Source organism: Hyperolius riggenbachi, chromosome 11, assembly GCF_040937935.1.
Source record: "Hyperolius riggenbachi isolate aHypRig1 chromosome 11, aHypRig1.pri, whole genome shotgun sequence".
NCBI classification, from domain to species: domain Eukaryota; kingdom Metazoa; phylum Chordata; class Amphibia; order Anura; family Hyperoliidae; genus Hyperolius; species Hyperolius riggenbachi.
Genome location: NC_090656.1, coordinates 203,319,560 through 203,340,846, shown reverse-complemented (window position 1 = coordinate 203,340,846; position 21,287 = coordinate 203,319,560). Strand labels below are relative to the sequence as shown.

The 21,287-nt window shown below is 41.6% G+C and overlaps 1 protein-coding gene across 3 annotated transcripts in view; it reads right to left on the bottom strand.

Annotated features, from left to right (window-relative positions):
• Window positions 1-521: 521 nt before the first annotated feature.
• CALCB (calcitonin related polypeptide beta) overlaps window positions 522-21,287 on the bottom strand; it is a 73,072-nt gene continuing 52,306 nt past the window's right edge. The window contains exons 4-8 of one of the 3 annotated variants that reach the window (XM_068261760.1): window positions 17,119-17,397; window positions 14,677-14,768; window positions 14,426-14,557; window positions 9,037-9,221; window positions 522-1,034 (exon numbers count right to left, since the gene is read on the bottom strand). In XM_068261760.1, coding sequence (XP_068117861.1) covers window positions 9,062-9,221; window positions 14,426-14,557; window positions 14,677-14,765 — 381 coding nt within the window. In that variant the 5' untranslated portion in view covers window positions 14,766-14,768; window positions 17,119-17,397 and the 3' untranslated portion in view covers window positions 522-1,034; window positions 9,037-9,061. Of the gene's footprint in view, window positions 1,035-9,036; window positions 9,222-10,633; window positions 11,197-14,425; window positions 14,558-14,676; window positions 14,801-17,118; window positions 17,398-21,287 lie in introns of those variants that run through there. The other 2 variants (XM_068261759.1, XM_068261758.1) reach the window with 2 other exon arrangements.

Genomic DNA, 21,287 nt, shown 5'->3' with positions numbered 1-21,287 from the left:
GTGCCACTGAATTGTGCAATCTGTGCACTAAATTGATAGGGATTAGACTGTGAGCTCCTCTGAGGGAGTCAGTGACATAACCAGTGGTGTAGCAATAGGGGGTGCAGAGGTCATGACCGCATTGGGGCCCTTGGGCCAGAGGGGCCCTGCCTCAGCCACAGTATTAGCTCTTTATTGGTCCTGTGCTGGTAATGATCGCTTCTATAGATGCTTTGAATAGTGGTAATCATTAACACACTGTTCCCCATCCCCTTCTTGCACCTCTGACACTGTGGTTGTCCTTGGCAGGTTTTGGTGCGCCGTATCAATTGTTATGTATAGAGTGCATGGGGGGCCCCATGAGAAACTCGCATTGGGGCCCATAGCTCTTTAGCTACGCCACTGGACATGACTATGTACTCTGTACAGTGCTACGTAAGATGATGGCGCTGTATAAATACTATATTAATAATAATAGTATAAGAGCAGACCTCAGGAATAGAAGTAATTGTAAAGTAAATAAAAGGCATGAAAGATCAGAGTGTATCTAAAATACTTTTTTAATCTTGCTGAAATTCACAATTGATACAATGTTTAATATTTTCTGTATTTTTTTTCTATAACATACTGTACAATCATGTCAGTTTTACATCAAGGCACGGCACACGTCAGGCCCTCCTCACGCCCCCGCAGAGGGGCCCCTCTTATCTCCTCCCCCGAAGATCTGCTATGTCGTTAGAACAAGCGCCATGAGCCACACGGCGTGCGGAAGATAAAGAATAACGGGATGCCATCACGTTTTATTTTGAAATATAATATAAAAAGAATAGAATTCATTTTATTGTAATAAATATCTCTCTTTCTTTTTTTTCTTTTTTTTACAATAAATAAAAAACAGAAAGTGCAATAGCAATGCTCAAATAAAAAAAGGGGACAAAAATAAATTAATCCTTAAAAATAAATAAACATGAATTGGTCTCGTAAGATGCGGAAGGATCAGGTTTGGCCTTCTCGATGCCTTTGGAAGAAATGTGACCTGGCATTTTCATGGCAATCTGAAAAAAAACAAAACAGGAAAAAAGAAAATTAGACAACTAAAAAAAACTAAATAAAGCTACATGGACAACTTTCTAACAGGATATTGCAGGACATGTTTAAAGCCAGTGTTACCCGACCTATAAAAACAAAAGTCAGATACTCACCTAAGGAGAGGGAAGGCTCTGAGTCCTAATGAGCATTCCCTCTCCTCTCCCGGTGCCCTCAGGATCCTCCGTTCAAATCCCCCGCCGCGGGGGACTTTGGAAGTCTTCAGGGGGCGAGTCCTCCCGAAGACAGACGGCTCCATACTGCGCACACGCGAGTGCGTTATAGAGGGCGCTTGCGCATGCGCAGTACAGAGCGGCCCGTATTCTGGAGCCCGAGTGCTCCTGAAGACTTCAAAAACCTCCCTTCGGCAGCGGAAGTGGCAGTATTTGACCGAACTGGTCGAATGCTGCTACGGGGGATCCTGAGCGGGACCGGGAACCGGGAGAGGAGAGGGAAGTCTCATTAGGACTCAGAGCCTTCCCTCTCCTTCGGTGAGTATCTGACTTTTGCTTTTTTAGGAGGGGTAACATTGACTTTAATGAAAATATTACCCTAGTTATACCAGAAACACAGAGATAATATAAGGCACAAGGGCCCATATGCAATTAATATTTTCTCCAAGGTGATATTTTCACACCTTAAAAAAATGTCTTTTTAACCACCAGCAAGCAAGAAAATACTTAGAATAATTTGATAGTTTTCTCAAACTTTTTGGTACTTTTCCAATAGAAATAGGCTTAAAAGTTATTTTAAAGAGAAGATGAAAAACTATCCCCTAGGAGACAACTCAGGAGAAAAAGTTAACTGCATAAGTGCCATAGTGTAATGTTATAGTAGGAAAAATTCACACCATGACACACAAATTTCCCCTTATGCAATTAGCTTTTTCTCCTGAGCTTTCTCCTAGGTGATATTTTTAAACTTGTCAATAAAATGCCTTTTAAACCACCAGAAAGCAAGAAAATATTGTAAATAACTTTGATAGCACCTTGTCGGTACTTTTTCAGTTGATAATTGCCAGAAAGTTTTTATAAATAGAAAATTAAAAATTATCTCCTAGCAGAAAACTAAGGACAACAAGTTAATTGCCTATGGGCCCTTGTCAGTAAAATGCCTCTTTAACCACCAGCAAGCAAAAAAAATACTCAATATACAACCTACTTTTTGGTACTTTTTCAATTGCAAAGTGTTGAAAAGTTATTTTAAAAAGAAGTTGAAAAAATATCTCCTAGGAGAAAACTCAGAAGAAAAGGTAAACTGCATATGGGCCATTGGGCCCCATTCAATCCACTCTTTCTTATACGCTTTCTCCTAGGTGGTATTTTTACATCTTATGAATAAAATACTTTTTAAGCCACCAGCAAGCAAGATAATACTCAGAATGATTTTGACAGTACTCTTTCACCTACTATTTGGTACTTTTTACCTGCAGAGTGCTGAAAAGTTATTTTAAAGGATGAAAATGACCTCCTAGGAGAAAAAGTAAATTGGATCGAGCTCATTGTTAGTTGTGTCCAATAAATGATCTTCTTTTGGTCGAGCCGTAGTAAGCCTCTATTTACACTCATTTTTCAATGTTTTTTAACAACAACAAAAGACCGTCAAGTTCTGCTATAGCACCAGGCAAAGGCGCTTTTTCCGCTGATGGATTTGGTGTGACCCACAAAACGTGTTAACTTTGGTGCAGTGCCGTCTGTCCAACAACTAGTTGTTGTCACATCTGTAAGGAGGTCACTAACAATTACAATAAACTTTAGGCACCTCCATATCAGTTTACTCCATCACATCCATTGGGGGCTTTGTATTTTATAGTTTACATAGTCAGTCTTATTCCTTGTGATGATGACCATAGATTCACAGAGACCACTTTCCCCAGAATAGGGACGGGTCGAAATCCCTACCTGCCTTTTCAGGGTTTGGTTAGAGCAGGGCTACCAAACTCCATTCCTCGTGGGCCATATCCATGCCAATGTTTAGTATGGACAGAGAAATGGAGAAATGTGTTCTACTTGATGAACCAAACCTTTCCTGATTCAGTCCTATCAATTAATCTGAGCTGTGCCAAAACTCTGGGAGGACCTTGGCGCTTGAGGGCTGGAGTTGGACAGGACTGGCTTACAGCATCATGGGTTTGTGGGAACTCCTTTTTGGGTTATTTTCACCACTTCTGCTTGTTATGCTATGCTATTGGCTCTCGGCATCGGCATATGCTATTGGCTCTCGGCATCGGCATATACTATTGGCTCTCGGCATCGGCATATACTATTGGCTATCAGCATATACTATTGGCTCTCGGTTTCAGATGGGACAAGACTGGCCGCCTCCATATTATTTCACTTCAGGTATCTGTTACACTTTCAGTGGAAAGACAAAGATGTATTGTGTGCACTTGCCATATGAGAATTTGCAAAAGCAGTCATGAGCAGAGTCTGAATCTCAACCTCTGATGTGGTGAATGAGATGCTAATTGAATGCAATTGTATTCAGCTTGGAAATATCCTAATCAAAATTGCCAGGAAGTGCAGTTGACTGTCCCAATTCAACACTGCTCGGGCAACCGGAAGTCTCAACTAACCGGCATGCCTGAGGGGATAACCCCGGTGCGCAATGCGGGTCAGGTGACATGCTGGGAGCCATGCATGGAGGATGTCAGAAAGCTGGCAAGAGATGCTAGAAGCTACATGACGTCCCTGGTGGCTCAGTGAGTATTCTATCCTGCGGGGGAAGGGGGAGGTTTGTGCTTTTGCAGCCGGTTACTCAAGTAACCGGCAAGCACATGAATCTGGCATCAGGCGGTACTCACTGGTGCCAGGTGCTAGGGACTTTGCTCTATTAACATTACTTTAACCATCTGCACGAAGGACCTTCGCGTGTTCCTTCACCACACTCACACATCAGAAGAAATCTATGGGACAAATCTGTCTGGTTTCCATCACTGTCTGTCTTCCCTCAGGGAGGAAATCTCTGTAACAGAAGCACCAAGGCAGTCTGGCAAAGGACTAAGGTGCATACACACATCCAATTTTGTTTGGCCAATTTAACCACTTCCATGTAGTAAGCGAGCCAACAGATTTTGATTAGATTGTGTAGGTAAGCTCTCATACTCCATGGAAGTGGTAACATTGGCCAATCAAGACTGGATGTGTGCACCAGGCCTGAAAGTGCTTATTAACAATCCCCCGAACGATCAACCGTATAATAGATTAGACCGGGTACCATTGGTGGTGCCAATGGATAACGAATGAACCATTCCATTGATCTAAATTTCGGATCGATTCTATTAGTCTGATCGGATTCCTTATAATTTATCCCTATGTTGGTGGACCCGAATAATCGTTTCCAACTGATCGAATGGTGGATCGTTTAGGAGATTGTACAGTTAATGGGCACCTTTAGAATCACTGGCAGGTTTTTTATTTTTTACCTGATATTTCTGTGCAAGAGACTCCATCACATCCCATATCACCAGTAACGAGAGGCAACACTAAAATTGTTTTGCACTTAAATTATACTCCCAAAACTAGAACTTCAGTAACTACTCTTAGGTACATAAAAGAACATTTGAAAGCATTACCAAGGTGGAAAATCGTTTATTTTCACTGCAGAGAGCAGTAGAAGTTTGCTTATCTCTGGTCATCGGCAAAGGCAAGAATCAGCCTGTGCCTGTGTTTTCAATCTGCCATCTCCTTTTCTGCTAAAGTGACTCGGGCCTTGCCAGGGCGAGGTGTCACAGTCTGTGAAATACCCTCTCACTTTCTGCTCCAGTTATAAGTGTCATTAATACAGGAAATGCGTGACAAAAATATATACTAAGTTAGAAAGGGGTGTGACAGGGTTATAAACCATATCATGTTTTTATTGATGTTTGTGTCTTCTTTCATTTCCTGTCCTAATTCCTAGGCAATAGAGACAACCAGTGCTGGGTTTTCAAAAAGGTTTTTGATGTCTCTGCTATATTATTAATGTTATGAAGGGGTCTGTTTTATATAATGAAGATAATCTTTCCATTGTTAATTAGGAATAGAATGACTGGAGGCGCTCATGAAAAAGAATAGCTAAAAAACATTTAAAGAGACTCTGTAACAAAATTTTCATCCTTATTTCTTCTATCCTATAAGTTCCTATGCCTGTTCTAATGTGGTCTGGCTTACTGCAGCCTTTCCTACTTGCACAGTGGCTGTGTTATCTCTGTTATATGATCTAATCTTCTCTCCTCTGTCGGGCTCAGGCAGTCTGGCTGGAATGTGCTGTGCTGCTTGTGATTGGATATAAGCTATACACACCCTCTCCAGGCCCCCTGCAAGCTCTGTGTGACTCACACACTCTGCTTACTTGAGCCTATCACAAGCTTTTAGCAGCCATGTCTTTTGTTTGTAAACACTGCCTAAAACTGGTAATTACAAGCCAGGTTTGCAGCAGAGAGTGGCAGAAACAGCTCAGAGGGGCCCAGGAGAACATAATGAATAGAATTGTATGCTTTTTATTGTAAGAATTTTAGAGTACAGATTCTCTTTAAGATGAAGGTATGGGTTGGTCTACCTTCGTGAAGAAGGCTCACCTGTAGTCACGTATAGTTCCAAGAAAGACAATATTTTATTCAGCACCAGGACAACACATGCCAGATCCAGAGAGAAGTGGAGCCAGGAACACTTATAATTCTCAACTTCTCCCCGAAAATGGCACGATATTGACCTGATGAAGCAGTATTTGGCTGTGAAATACATTGGTGCTGAATACAATGTTGTTTTTTTAACTATACTGGAAAGTGGTTTTCAGGCCACACTCACCCACAGCTTCAATGAGGTGCAGGGTCAGTCCACCAGAGCACCAGGCCAGGCAGATCTTAAATCTCCTCAAGAACCAGCACACTCAAGACATCTTCTGAACTTACAACTTCGTTTATTAGAAAATGTCTTCATTGTTCAACAAACATTAACATTGTGACAGATGCAAGGGACGTCCCAGCAATCGGATAACCATCAAAGATGATCAATGTCCATCAAATGCTTGGTTTCCTTGAATAAACCAGGCTATACAATTGTAGCAGTCAGATAGACACTGAATCATTATATCAAATGTCACAACATAATAATGATTATGTTGGGACATATGATATCGTGATTTTGTGTCTACCCGACTGCTACAATTGTATTGCCTGGTTTATCCAAAGAACCAAGCTTTTGAGCTACATTGATCATCTTTGATGGTTATCTGAATGCTGGGACGTTCCATGGATCTGTCACGATGTTAATGTTTGTTTAACGCTAAAGAAATTCTCTAATAAACGAAGTTTGTAAGTTCAGAATGTAAAGTATTTTTTAACTATACATGGCTACACATGAACCTTCTCCACAAAGGTAGGCCAATCCATACCTTCATCCTAAATGTTTTTAGCTATTCAATGAACATACAGGGCCGAGTGGGGACAGCACTTTCCCACCACATGTGCCTACATGGGGTTGCTTTTCTCAGCAACCCACACTTGGGAGTATCTTACTTATATAATATACACCTTTGCCACATTTATTTGCATTGCTACACCAGACTGGGCTCCCAGTGTCTTGTGTCTTTTTTCTCTTCACAAGCCCTGTTCTTTTTTTACTGACTACTTAATAAAGTTTTTATTTTTACATGGAAAATATAAAATACTGTACTACAAATCAATTTCAGCTTTTGTGGCTCCCCCTGCTGGACTGATTAGCCAGTTTTCCACTATGGAAAACCTTTCTTTTATTGTTGTGTAGCCAAAAATGAGGCTTAGCAATCCATCACTAGGTCGATAGATTTCAGGAGATTTGCTTGCTACAAGGGTAGTAAATCAAGACACTCTTCTTCCCATGAAACCATTGTGTCAAACCAGCAGGCAGAGGTGTGAGTCAAACCAGTAGGGAGAGGTGTAAGTCAAACCAGCAGGGAGAGGTGTGTGTCAAACCAGCAGGGAGAGGTGTGTGTCAAACCAGCAGGCAGAGTTGCAAATACCGTAATAATTATAATAATACTGAAACAATCACTTGCAATATATCCCGTGTTCCTATTTCAAAAAAATGTTTTCAGCACTAGAAATAAATAAAACAAAAATATATATTAGGAACAGGTGGAGCTGTTAAATAATGAAATGTCCATTGCAAATTCATCTATTTCTAATTAAAAAATATGTTTTTAAATGTAAATACAAACAAAATTAGAACTAATTTGCCATATTAAAATGATAATAAAACAATACATTTCAGTAATAAGTATAAATGAAAAAATATGTAAAGGTGTTTAAAACTCTATAAAAAAAAACATGCATTTGTAATGTTTAATGTACTTGTAATAAAAAAAATACTGTGTATGTTTCAGAACTAAACATAACCTTTTTTTTTATTAATCCAGAGATTCACCCCAAAAATACTAAATAATAAAATGTAGTTACAATGTTTCATAAATAATATAATAGACAATATAAAAGAAAAATAACATGCATGGTATATTCCTTACATGTGGTTATACAGGTAACTACGTATATATCCGCTTTAAAAAAAATTGTATTTAGGTTGTGTTAAAAATATATATATATATTTTTAAATTAATTAATTAATTTAGTTAATGTAAAGTAGGTTCTGACATGGCTTTACTTGTTATACAAGAGAAAAAAGATAATAATATTACTGTGTTCATCCTAAATAAGTAAAACGTGTGCATACTTCCTCTAATGTTACCAACCCCTGAGTGTCTGCAGTCACATGAATAAACAATGTCTTGGTAATATCATATTCTTAGTTACTCTCTATCGCCCTGCGGTGGAAGAGCTTCGCTCAGTAAGGTGGGTTTACTCTTCCTTACATCTAATGCACAATCCATTTAAATTGTGTCCAGAGAATGTAAAGACTGCTTCATTCAGGCTCTACAGGCTTTTCTGTGTGTTAGGTGCCTGTAGGTCTGCCAGGAATCTCTACGCTCTGGCAATAGCGATTCAAGAGACCGAAGGGAGGGGGGGGGGGGGCTGATTTATTCAGTGGTGGATTTCAACCAATCAGCAACTGTTAGAAGAAACATTAATTGTTCTTGTAAATTAAATAAACTCATAGAGGGGGATGAACTCTTAAGTTGGGAATACACGACGAGTTTTTTTGGGCAGATTTACTGGCCGATCAATTTTCCGATCATTTTCCATTCACTTCTATGAAAAAAAAACGATCAGAAAAACAATCAGAGTCCGATCAGACCTGTCGGAAATGATCTATTGAGCCATCATCGTGTATTCCCAGCATTAGAACTATTTAATATCGATGTAGTTCTTCTTTAAATACTATTATAGGGCCTTTTAAAAAAATGAACAGCTGGTTCTTCTTGGTGTCAAAATAAAAACAAAAAACTTCTTAATGCTAAAGATCGTTCATTCTATTTACCAAAGGTAAATTATATTAGATGATATTTTGCTCATTACGGTGGCGTAGTGGTTAGCGCTCTCGCCTTGCAGCGCTGGGTCCCTGGTTCGAATCCCAGCCAGGGCACTATCTGCAAAGAGTTTGTATGTTCTCTCCGTGTCTGCGTGGGTTTCCTCCGGGTACTCCGGTTTCCTCCCACATTCCAAAAACATACGGATAAGTTAATTGGCTCCCCATAAAAAATTGGCCCTAGACTACAGTACTTACAATACATAATATAGACATATGGCAATGGTAGGGATTAGATTGTGAGCTCCTTTGAGGGACAGTTAGTGACAAGATATATATATACACTGTACAGCGCTGCGTAATATGTCGGCGCTATATAAATACTAAATAATAATAATAATTAGCCAAAGATAAATTAACCTTATTTATAAAGCCTATTCGCCGTCATTACTTACTGACAATAACCCTGCTTTCAAAAGACTGGACAGTGCGTGAATTTTTATAAATAGTCAGCAAAAAACCCAGAGCCCTAATGCTACAGGCAGCCAAGAAGAGAGGCGGGGGAGGGACAGCAGTCGGCTACGAGAATTACCGTATTCCTGATGTCATTGCTAAGTTTAGACGTGAGCGCTTCGTCTTCGCCTGCCAAAAGCCTTGGAGCCGACATCGGTGGGTACAAAGTTACTCTTCGCCATTCCTCCTGACCTGCTGAGGAAGTCTGCCAGACGGTGGGTGACGCAGGTGGCCGTGTTGCAGGCTCGTTTTTGGGTTGTCACACTGTGGGTTAAAGACAACGGCAATTAGAGGATGGCATCACCACAGATATACAGCGGCTACCCGGTGTCTAGACATCCTATAGCAATACATTTGTTAAAGGACCACTATCATGAAGAATTTGAAATGCATGTAAACATACAAATAAGAAGTGCATTGCTTTTAGAGTAAAATGAGCTATGAATTGCTTTTCTCCTATGTTGCTGACACTTTTAGTAGGTAGTGAAAATCTGACAGATCTAACAGATTTTGGACTAATCCATCTCCTTATGTGCGATTTTCAGTATTTCTTTTATATTTTACCAAAGCACTCTATGAAAAGGATCAATCCAAAGATGCTGACCGGCCTTTCTACCTATTTTTCTCCACACTATTTTGGACATGGACCTAAACAACTTCCATTCAGTTCATGCTTTTGAAATAAAGAAAACCCTGAGAATCCCCCATGAGGAGATTGACTGGCCCCAAAGCTGTCAGATCTGTCAATTTTATTACCTTCTGTAAGTGACAGCAACATAGGAAAAAGTAATTTATGGTGTATTTTACTCTTGGATAAATGTACATTGTATATGTATGCATACACTTGGATTTCAAATGTTACTGTTTTTCGAGAAAGTAGTCCTTTAACAATAGTATTTACTGAGCAACTTTGTACCCAGAAGTACTTTAAAACTTACAGGGGACAGTTTACAGAGACAGGTGCAAAGATGACATTCAACAGCTGAAACCATATTTCACTTACGTTCCATTTTTTGCTTCCAGCTGTCTTAATTAAACAGTCAACGGACTGTTGGGACTTGTAGTACCTCTGTACATTACATACGCAATCAAAATATATTTCCCCCAGCTCAGTGAGAATGAATGCTACTCAATCTGACAGCATTTTCTTCTGCTAATCAGAATAACTAAATTCTCATTCAAACCCAAATAATTCTTCTTTTCCCATCACCAAGCCAATCTCTAGAAATGATTATCTACCCAAGTTTCAGTAAAAAAATAAATAAAGGAATAAATAAAAAAAAAACAACCCAACATCATTACTATGTAAACTATGATTCACTGACTTTATAAACATTCCACCTTGAAATACAAACTATAGCTTCTGCAAAACCTTTCGAGTCATCTGAAATTTATCTACGTAGAAATAAAGATTCACATCTTTAAAACAAAAACAAGCATTTTTTTAATCTAGGTCGAGCATTGAAAAGAGAAAGATTTTCTTACCTGGAACGGATACATGCAAAGAGTCATGCAAGTCAGCGCTCTAGCGATGACGTAATTCATGCAGATGGCTGGCGGCTTCGAAAAGCGCCGCCGTTTACCTAATGCGGTTATACGGCAGACTGATGGGAGTTAGCAGCACAAAAATAATTGAATAGGAATTCTTCCTGCGCCCTTAATTAAAACGACAATACTTAACCTCGTAGAAAAATAGGTTTATTAATTAAGTGCATGGCCAGGCAAGAAGATGACTTTTATTGTACATTGTAGAAGCATTTACGGAAGGGACAAAAAAATAGAGCTTTTTTTTAAAATTTTTTTTGTAATGTTTTTGATAAAATAATCATTTGGAGATTGAGCGTGTGGTTTGGAGGGAGAATGGAAAATAGATACAAGGGGTGGAGGGGGGATAGGGGGGTTGCTTCTTGTGCCTATTATCTATGTTAGAGGGGAGGGGGAGTTTTGGGCATTTCAGATCCAGCTGGGGTTACCCTGCCCATTAAGTCCCTCGTCTGCATGTGAGGCCTGCATGCATTGCACGGGCGAAGCCTCCTAGTTACTAAGGTCAAACTGTTCGCCATAGTTGGCGTAGTGTTCATTGTCCACGGCGCCCAGAACGCTTCTCTTCTTGCCGGGGGTCCCAGCCCCAACGTTGGTGCGGGGGTAAGCGTTTAGTTTGTGCAAATCCTGAGAGAGTTTCATCAGCGTGCAGGTGCTGAGGCCAGAGCAACGTTTGGCCAGGGGCCGGTTATCCAAGCTGTAAGGGGGAGAGAGAAGAAAAGAACATGCCAACAACCAAACAGCACAAATAAAGAAAACATAAATCATAATAAAAAAGAAGAGTGTCAGACACATGCTCCCCCATGCAGCTTGCCCCCACATTCTCATACATGCCAGTGGGTGAGTGACCCTGTTAGTGTGTCATGCGGCTCAGTGGTGCCTGTGGCTGGCTGGCATGCTGCTCCTCTGGTCTTGTCATGCGCTGCTGCTTGCTGCAGGGGGAGGGGTATTTTAATGCAGGGCATGCATCCATTGATCAGCGCACCCCGGGGATGAAGTCATCGCTCAGTGCATTGTGTAAACGCCCAGTTATTATTAATGTTGTCACTGCAGACAATCCGGCATGCAAACACAGCGCTGGTTCAGGCCCCCCCCCCCCTTCCTCAGCGCTTCGACCCTCCTCTGCCATTTATAACGTACCTCACTATGACATCATCTGCCCTCCCTAGAGGGAGGGGGGATGTGCAGGATGTCTCTCTAAAAACACCCAGACATTCCCTGACTCAGGCAAACACCTGCAGCAATGGAAGGGTTAAGGGACCTGCAGAACGATTCACGGATAGGCAGCACGATCGCACAAGTCCACAGAAAGTGCGATAACCCAACGGAATCCATCATACCCATCTTCCAGTTCTCTGACTAGCGTGCAGAGTGACATCAGGCTATGGCGAGAGATGTCACTCTGCACACTGTGTGTTCCGCGTTGGCCGTGCTGAATGAGCTCTAAATGCTGATTTAAGGCCCCCTACCCACCTCACAATTTTTCCCGACGATTGGTGATTTCGACTGGTTTCCACAATCTCACGACATGGATACAGGCGCACGATCACGCGAACATCGTTTAGCATCACACAGATATCATGGCCGATCGCATCCATCCCCGATGACACCCATGCAAAGTACCGCGATCGCTTGAGGTCTTGTTTGCGCCCCTCATGTGACGTTGCGCATACCCGCCGGCCGGAAGATGGATCGGGAAGTGCTCGTTGTCAGGGAGACGTCGCTGGATCCATCTTCCTGCATTGTGAGGTGAGTATGTAGCTTTAGGGTTGTTTCACACCACGGGCGATTCCGCGGCGATTGCCAAATCGACAGTGTGGTGTCTCCCTATGGGAGCATTCACACTGCAGTAATTACGATTGCGTAGCATACACTGCATGTAGCGCTTTGGGATCGATTGCAGAAAGCACAGCAAAATCGGAGAAGAAATTGATTTTTGGTGTGAAATAGCCCTACCCTATTGGTGCCCATACATGGTACCATTTTTTTTTCATCCAATCTTACCATTTCTACGTAATATAAGGGAACTGCCTAAATTATCCTTTGAGCATATTCATTAAATGTAACCTTATACTACATAGAAATGGTAAGATTGGATGAAAAAAATGTACCATGCATGGGCACCATAAGTGTGTTCAGAGGCTGAGCAGAATGAGCTAACTCACAGCGGCCAATCGCAACGCATCTTTCTTAGTGCTGCCTGCAGTAGGATGAAATCCGATTGGTTGCTCTGAGTTACACATTTTGCTCACTCTCCAAGTTTTTTTTGTTAGCAAGTTCGGGAATTCTGAAAAGACAACTATTAAAGTCCAAATCTACATTTCACAGTAATGTATTCAGGAAACACGAGTTTTAAAGATGCTCCTAACACCTCCACTGCCTCTGTTCAGATTTACTTGGAAAGGGATTTCTTGTTGTTTCTGAAATATTCAGTAATAATATACAGCACCCTAAAAACTGGGAGAAATTCGTAACAGTCACTGAAGCTGCCATTTGTCATTCGCTCTCTGTAAGCTCCATTCCTCTGTACAATTGTCTTGGGAACTGCAACCAATGCGGTGCAGGGAATAGCAGCTATTCCTCCAGCCACTGTAAGTGGAGACCTTCTTTAGTGGCAGTGCATGGAGCAGCCACAGGGGGGTGCTGTGCCTGGAGGTGGGGGCTAGATAGAAGCAGAGGCAGGTACTACTCAGCACTGTACTCTGCCACCAGCCTAAACTTGTATGGGTCATGAAGCTCTGTTCACTGTATGAACCCATTCACGGGATATTATACGGCAGTGTACCCTGTACTGTGCAGATTATAAAGTACATCAGTATACTCTGCACTGTACAGACCCATCCTGTATATATTATAATGTATGGCAGTGTACTCTGCACTGTACAGACCCATTCTGTGTATATTACATGGTATGGCAGTGTACTCTGCACTGTTCAGATTATAAAGTACATAAGTATACTCTGCACTGTACAGATCCATCCTGCATATATTATAATGTATGGCAGTATACTCTGCACTGCACAGATTATAAAGTACATCAGTATACTCTGCACTGTACAGACCCATCCTGTATATATTATAATGTATGGCAGTGTACTCTGCACTGTTCAGATTATAAAGTACATCAGTATACTCTGCACTGTACAGACCCATCCTGTATATATTATAATGTATGGCAATGTACTCTGCACTGCACAGATTATAAAGTAAAACATTATACTCTGCACTGTACAGACCCATCCTGTATATATTATAATGTATGGCAATGTACTCTGCACTGCACAGATTATAAAGTACAACAGTATACTCTGCACTGTACAGACCCATATTATATATTATAATGTATGGCAGTGTACTCTGCACTGTACAGACCCATATTATATATTATAATGTATGGCAGTGTACTCTGCACTGTACAGACCCATCCTGTGTATATTATAAAGTATAGCAGTGTACTCTGCACTGTACAGACCCATCCTGTGTATATTATAAGGTACAGCAGTGTGCTGTACAGGACTGTCCCATGTATTATATAAGGCACGGCAGTATACTCTACACTGCAAAGATTATAAAGTACAACAGTATACTCTGTACTGTAGAGACCCATCCTGTGTATATTATATACTTTGTACTGTGTATATCATGTATTACATCAGTGTACTCTGCATGGTATATATCATATGCAGTTTATAAGTGTACTCTGCACTGTACAGACCCATACTGTGTATATTATATAGCACATCAGTGTACTCTGCACTGTACAGACCCATCCTGTGTATATAGTATACTCTGCATGGTGTATATCACATGTAGTACATCAGTGTACTCGTCACTGTACAGACCGTCAGTATCCTCTGCAGTGTTTGGGAGGTGATAAGAGATGGGAGATGGGAAGATCCTCACCGATCAGTCGGGCTTCCACTTACTTGTTTCCATCGTTTGCCTGCTCCATCTCCTCTGCCGTCATCTGTACAAACTCTTTCACCAGTGCATTGAGTAGCCGCCGCGCCTCGTAGTCACTGATCGCCACCCGGTCCGGCATGGAGTCCAGTCCCGGTCTTCAGGGGGGGAAGAAAAAGAGAGCACATTTCAGAAGGGCGATTGTCGGTTCTTGCCCACTGCGGCTGTCCTACATCCCCTAGAACCCGCCACGCAGCACGGACGCCACCAATCTTACCTGACCGGTGCTGCTTGTGTGCTGGACATCTGGCTGACCACCAAACCCAAGACTGCGACGAGGGAGGAGACCTTCAGAAGAACCATCATGTCCTGTCCAGGAAGATTTAAAGAGAAAGTTTTGGCTGACAGCCAACAATGCCATCATCATTAAACTCTTACCCCCCCCCCCCCCCCTACATTGTAATCTCCTGAAAGCTTCCCAGTAGCTGCAGATGACAGCGACGTGCTGCACTGGCTAGCACACCATCCCCGACCATCTCAGCCCTCACACCACCTGATTGCTCAATCTCATTAGAGGCAGCGCCGTCCGCGATGAAATGAGAATAGCAATGCACAGCTCTCCCTTCTACAAACCTGACATCTCTAGATTTGTATGAGGATTCACCCCACAGCGGTGCGGAACCACAAATCAGCATGCTGGCTACGGCATCCTGGCATATGTAGTGCTACAGCCCCGTCTATGGACAACTGCTGCTTAACAGCAGCTGGAAAAGTGAATATAAAATGCACCGACAAGGGGTATGTATTTCAACTTTGGGATTCCTAACCTGTAGCTCGTGAACTGCCGGTGAACTAAAATCACCAGCATTCCCGATAAGGCTAGCTGGGGATTATTGCAGTGCTGTACCCATTGCAGTACTACAACACAATGGTCATTTAACAGCAGGTGGAAATGATGAAAAATAATCATTTACAATTGGGATATATTTAGGAGATATTTATTGGTATATATGTGGTGGGATTCTCAATCTGTAGGTCTTGAGCTGATAGTGAACTAAACACACCATTTTCACAAAAAGGCATGCTGGTACATGTAGTACCACAACATACTTGGTAGATAGCTTTAAAAGCAACTTGACATTTTAAAAAAAATACATGGAAATGGAAAACAACAATGGATTGTATTCAGATTTTGGGGGCTTCTTAAACTTTTGTTCATGAGCTACCAGGGAATTACACACATCATCCTTCCCAATAAAGCATGCTGGTACTTGTAGTACCACAGCATCCCCGGAGGATAGATTTAACAGCAACTTGACATTTAAAAAAATGCATGGAGATTTGGTTTGTATTTAAGATTTTTAAACTCTAGATCTTGAGCTATCAGGGAATTACACACACCATCCTTCCCAATAAGGGATGCTGGTACTTGTAGTACCACAACATCCGCGGTGGATAGATTTAATTTAACAGCAACTTGAAATTTAAAAACAAAAATGCATGAAAATTTGGTTTGCATTCAGATTTTTGGGGCTTCTTAAATGTTGGTTCATGAAGAACTAGGGAATAAACGCACATCATCCCTCCCACTAAAGGCATTCTGGGACTTGTAGTGTCACAACATCCTTGGTAGATAGCTATAATTTAACAGCAACTTGACATTTAAAAACAAAAATGCATGGAAATTTGGTTTGCATTCAGATTTTCAGGTTTCTCAAATTTTGGTTCATGAGCAAACAGGGAACTAAACACACCATATCTTTGACTAAAGGCATGCTGGGACTTGTAGTAACACAACAGCATTGATGGATAGCTTTAATTTAACAGCAACTTGAAAGTGAAAAAAAAATAGATGGAAATTTGATTTGTATTCATTCTTTGGGGATACTTAAACGTTGGTTAATCAGCTACCAGGGAACAAAACACACCATTCCTCCCTATAAAGGCATGCTGAGACTTGTAGTACCAACACAGCCTCCTAGAGATTAAGCTGAAGTGACATCAGAAGACAGAGTTAAATAGTATTTCGGTTCATACAAGGGTGCTGGGACTTCTATCTCTGTGCCAACTTGAACAAATATAATTCAAGACTATTAGATTAATGATTAAGACTATTCGATTAAAAGCATCAACTGCAATACCCCTGATCTACTAAAGCAATATAACATTTAAACACTAATGGCAGAAATCATTATGTTCAAAGCGAGAATAACTTAAAAGTAAGTTGGGGCTTGCAGGGGTTTTGCCTGTGGCTACACTGGTACCCCTAGTGATTATGTTTGTGGCTATGCTGGGACTTGTAGTGGTTTTGACTACGAGTTTGCTATCTGTGCCAGTGTTAGACGTACAGATACTGCAGAATGAGATGTGCTGTCCGCTGGTGTATAAACAGAGCAGACGCTGGCTGTTGTTCGTTCACGCTAAGGCTGGCAGACAGCATTCACCTGTGGCTGAGGGCATGCTGGGACTTGTAGTGCCTCGGCAGTCTAACAGGCAAAAGACGCAGAGGCGTTGCTCCCCCAACATCCACACAAAACTAGTAGCAGTTTTATAATGTAGTTCTAAATATAAGTATAGATATAGATATTCCATCAGCTGTGCCAAAAGTTGCTTTAACAGGACAACCTGCGGCTTTTGTGCACAATTTGGCCTCCCCACACAGGACAGATAGAAGAGAAATAACGACAGTACGGTTGGAAGAGATAGACAGTCCACTCACCTGCCCAGTGCTTGTATTGTGTCGGCTTCCTCAGTGCGGAGAGTCCTCAGCACTTACAATATTCCCTCTCAGTGATCACCAATGAGGGCTAGGCACTCTTATATACCTGCTGACTGCATGACAGTGTGTGGGGGCGTCCTGTGATCGCCAGGCAGCCAACCAGAGCCATCCCAGCCGAAAGCCGGCCAATCCTGGGCAGGGTCCGGACCTCCTAGACGACCAATGACGTCACCGCAGTCACTGAGAATTCCATTCACAAAATCTGCCAGTCATCAGCTGCTGACAGAGACATTTGCATTGATGTCATTGAACCAAAAAAAAAAAAAAAACAGAAAACGTTAATGAAAAGTAAAGGGGAAGAGTCTCCAGCCATTAATAATTTATCCTCTGCTCACACTGCTTCCCCCTCCTGCCCAAAATATGACTCCATGTTGTTGTGGCAGACGGAAAACTGAATGGAGGGCCTTTATTGAAAGCGACATCTACTGCAGAACGTACTGCATTGCAGACTCCATCACCGATCATCTGCGATTTATCGCAACACTGACTGATAGGATTGTATAGCAGTGTGCGGAGGCGTGACAGGGCCAGACGGCGGCCCGGAAATTGTACAGAAAACTTCCACAACATCCTATCCATCTGTCTGATTGCAACTCTAAACTTGTCTATGTACCATAATAGATCTCTATGCTAGTCTATTTACCCTTGTATACCGCTATACTGGTCTAAATACCATCCTATACCCAGCTAGTGCTGTCTATAACCTCCTACCACTCTGTACTGGTCTATATACCCTTGAATACCTTTATACTGGCCTATAGATCCCCCTATACCCAGGTACTGATCTCTATACCCTTCTACAGCTCTGTACTGGTCTATTTACCCTTGTATACTGCTATACTGTTCTAAATACCAACCTATACCCCGCTAGTGGTCTCTATAACCTCCTACCGCTCTGTACTGGTCTAAATACCAACCTATACCCAGCTAGTGGTCTCTATAACCTTCTACCGCTCTGTACTGGTCTAAATACCCTTGTATACCTCAGTACTGGTCTAAATACCAACCTATACCCAGCTAGTAGTCTCTATAACCTCCTTCCGCTCTGTACTGGTCTAAATACCCATGTATACCTCTGTACTGGTCTAAATTCCTTTGTATACCTCTGTACTGGTCTAAATACCATCCTATACCAAGGTACTGGTCTCTATACCCTCCTACACCCTCTGCACTGGTCTATTTCTCCTTGTATACCTCTGTACTGGTCTAAATACCAACCTATACCCAGCTAGTGGTCTCTATAACATTTAACCGCTCTGTACTGGTCTAAATACCCTTGTATACCTCTGTACTGGTCTAAATACCCTCCTATACCAACCAATACCCAGGTAGTTGCCTCTACACTCTCATACATCTCTGTACTGGTCTCTATGCCCTTGTATACCTCTGTACTGGTCTAAATACCATCCTATACCCAGCTAGTGGTCTCTATACCCTCCTACAGCTCTACACTGGTCTATATACCCTTGTATACTTCTGTACTGGTCTAAATACCATCCTATACCAACCAATACCCAGGTAGTGGTCTCTTCACCCTTCTACAGCTCTGTACTGGTCTCTATGGCCCCATATACCTCTATACTGGTCTAAATACCATCCTATACCCAGCTAGTGGTCTCTATACTCTCCTACAGCTCTGTACTGGTCTATATACCCTAGTAAACCTCTTCACTGGGCTATATATCCTCATATACCTGGGTACTGGTCTCTATACCCTCCTACAGCTCTGCACTAGTCTATATATACTTGTACACTTCTGTACTGGTCTTTATCCCATCCTACAGCTCTGTACTGGTCTACATATACCTTATACCTCTGTACAGGTCTATATACCCTTGTATACCTGTGTACTGCTGTATATACCCTCTTACAGTGGGATGCAAAAGTTTGGGCAACCTTGTTAATCGTCATGATTTTCCTGTATAAATCATTGGTTGTTACGATAAAAAATGTCAGTTAAATATATCATATAGGAGACACACACAGTGATATTTGAGAAGTGAAATAAAGTTTATTGGATTTACAGAAAGTGTGCAATAATTGTTTAAACAAAATTAGGCAGGTGCATACATTTGGGCACCACAAAAAAAGAAATGAAATCATTATTTAGTAGATCCTCCTTTTGCAGAAATTACAGCCTCTAAACGCTTCCTGTAGGTTCCAATGAGAGTCTGGATTCTGGTTGAGGGTACAATTTGTACCATTCCTATTTACAAAACATCTCTAGTTCATTCAGGTTTGATGGCTTCTGAGCATGGACAGCTCTCTTTAACTCACAACACAGATTTTCAATTATATTCAGGACTGGGGACTGAGATGGCCATTCCAGAATGGTGTACTTGTTCCTCTGCATGAATGCCTTAGTGGATTTTGAGCAGTGTTTAGATTTGTTGTCTTGTTGAAAGATCCAGCCCCGGTGCAACGTCAGCTTTGTCACTGATTCCTGGACATTGGTCTCCAGAATCTGCTGATACTAAGTGGAATCCATGCGTCCCTCAACTTTGACAAGATTCTCACTCCCTGCACTGGCCACATAGCCCCACAGCATGATGGAACCACCACATTTTACTGTAGGTAGCAGGTGTTTTTCTTGGAATGCTGTTTTTTTTTTTCCTCCATGCAAAACACCCCTTGTTATGCCCAAATAACTCAATTTTAGTTTTATCCGTCCACAGCACCTTATTCCAAAATGAAGCTGGCTTGTCCCAAAAACTTTAGCATACCTCTGTTTGTGCATGAGTGGAGAAAAGGCTTGCTCTGCTTCACTCTCACATACAGCATCTCCTTGTAAAGTGCGCTGAATGGTTGAACGATGCACAGTGACTCCATCTGCAGCAAGATGATGTTGTAGGTCTTTGGTGCTGGTCTGTGGGTTGACTCTGACTGTTTTAACAATTCGTCGCTTCTGTCTGAGATTTTTCTTGGTCTGCCACTTTGAGCCTTAACTTGAACTGAGTCTGTGGTCTTCCATTCCTCAATATGTTCCTAACTGTGGAAACAGACAGCTGAAATCTCTGAGACAGCTTTCTATATCCTTCCCCTAAACTATGATGGTGAACAATCTTTGTCTTCATAAAGACAAAAGAAATACCGAGAGCCCAATATAGTGTAGTATGCAAAACAAAGGGTTGGAAATGAACAGTATATAATGTATATACTCACAAATGTGGGTTACCTCCTAGGTAACCACTGTATAGGCAGAGGTGCTATTCGTGACCTTGAGACTATACTGTGTACTCCTATCTGTTTATTGCCTGAGGAAGCGGGAACATACCCGTGAAACGTGTTGCACTGTTTGTTTTGGAGTATATTAATAAACCTGTTGTCATAAAACTGACGGTATCTTGTCTGCTTCGGGAAGGCGAGTCCACCACCACCTCCTGAGGGATTTTAAGCCTTTTAGAACCTTTTATCCTGCTGGCGCCTTTGTTCACTCTTACATACACAATCTTTGTCTTCAGGTCATTTGAGAGTTGTTTTGAGACCCCCATGTTGCTACTCTTCAGAAAAAAATAAAAGAGGAGGGAAACTTACAATTGACCCCCTTAAATACTCTTTCTCATCATTGGATTCACCTGTATATGTAGGTCAGGGGTTACTGAGCTTACCAAGCCAATTTGAATTAAAATAATTAGTTCTAAAGGTTTTGGAATCAATAAAATGACAACAGTGCCCAAATATATGCACCTGCCTAATTTTATTTAAACAATTATTGCACATTTTCTGTAAATCCAATAAACTTCATTTCACTTCTCAAATATCACTGTGTGTGTCTCCTATATGATGTATTTAACTGACATTTTTTATCGTAACAACCAATGATTTATACAGGAAAATCATGACGATTAACAAGGTTGCACAAACTTTCGCATCTCACTGTATACCTGAGTACTGGTCTCTATACCCACCTACAGCTCTGCACTGGTCTATATACTTCTGTATACCCCTGTACTGGCCTATAGACCCTCCTATACCTGTGTACTGGTCTCTATACCTTCCTACAGCTCAATTCTAATCCTTATACCGTCCTATCCCGGGTTACTGGTCTACATACCCTTGTACACCTCTGTACTGGCCTACAGACCCTCGTATACCCGGATATTGGTTTC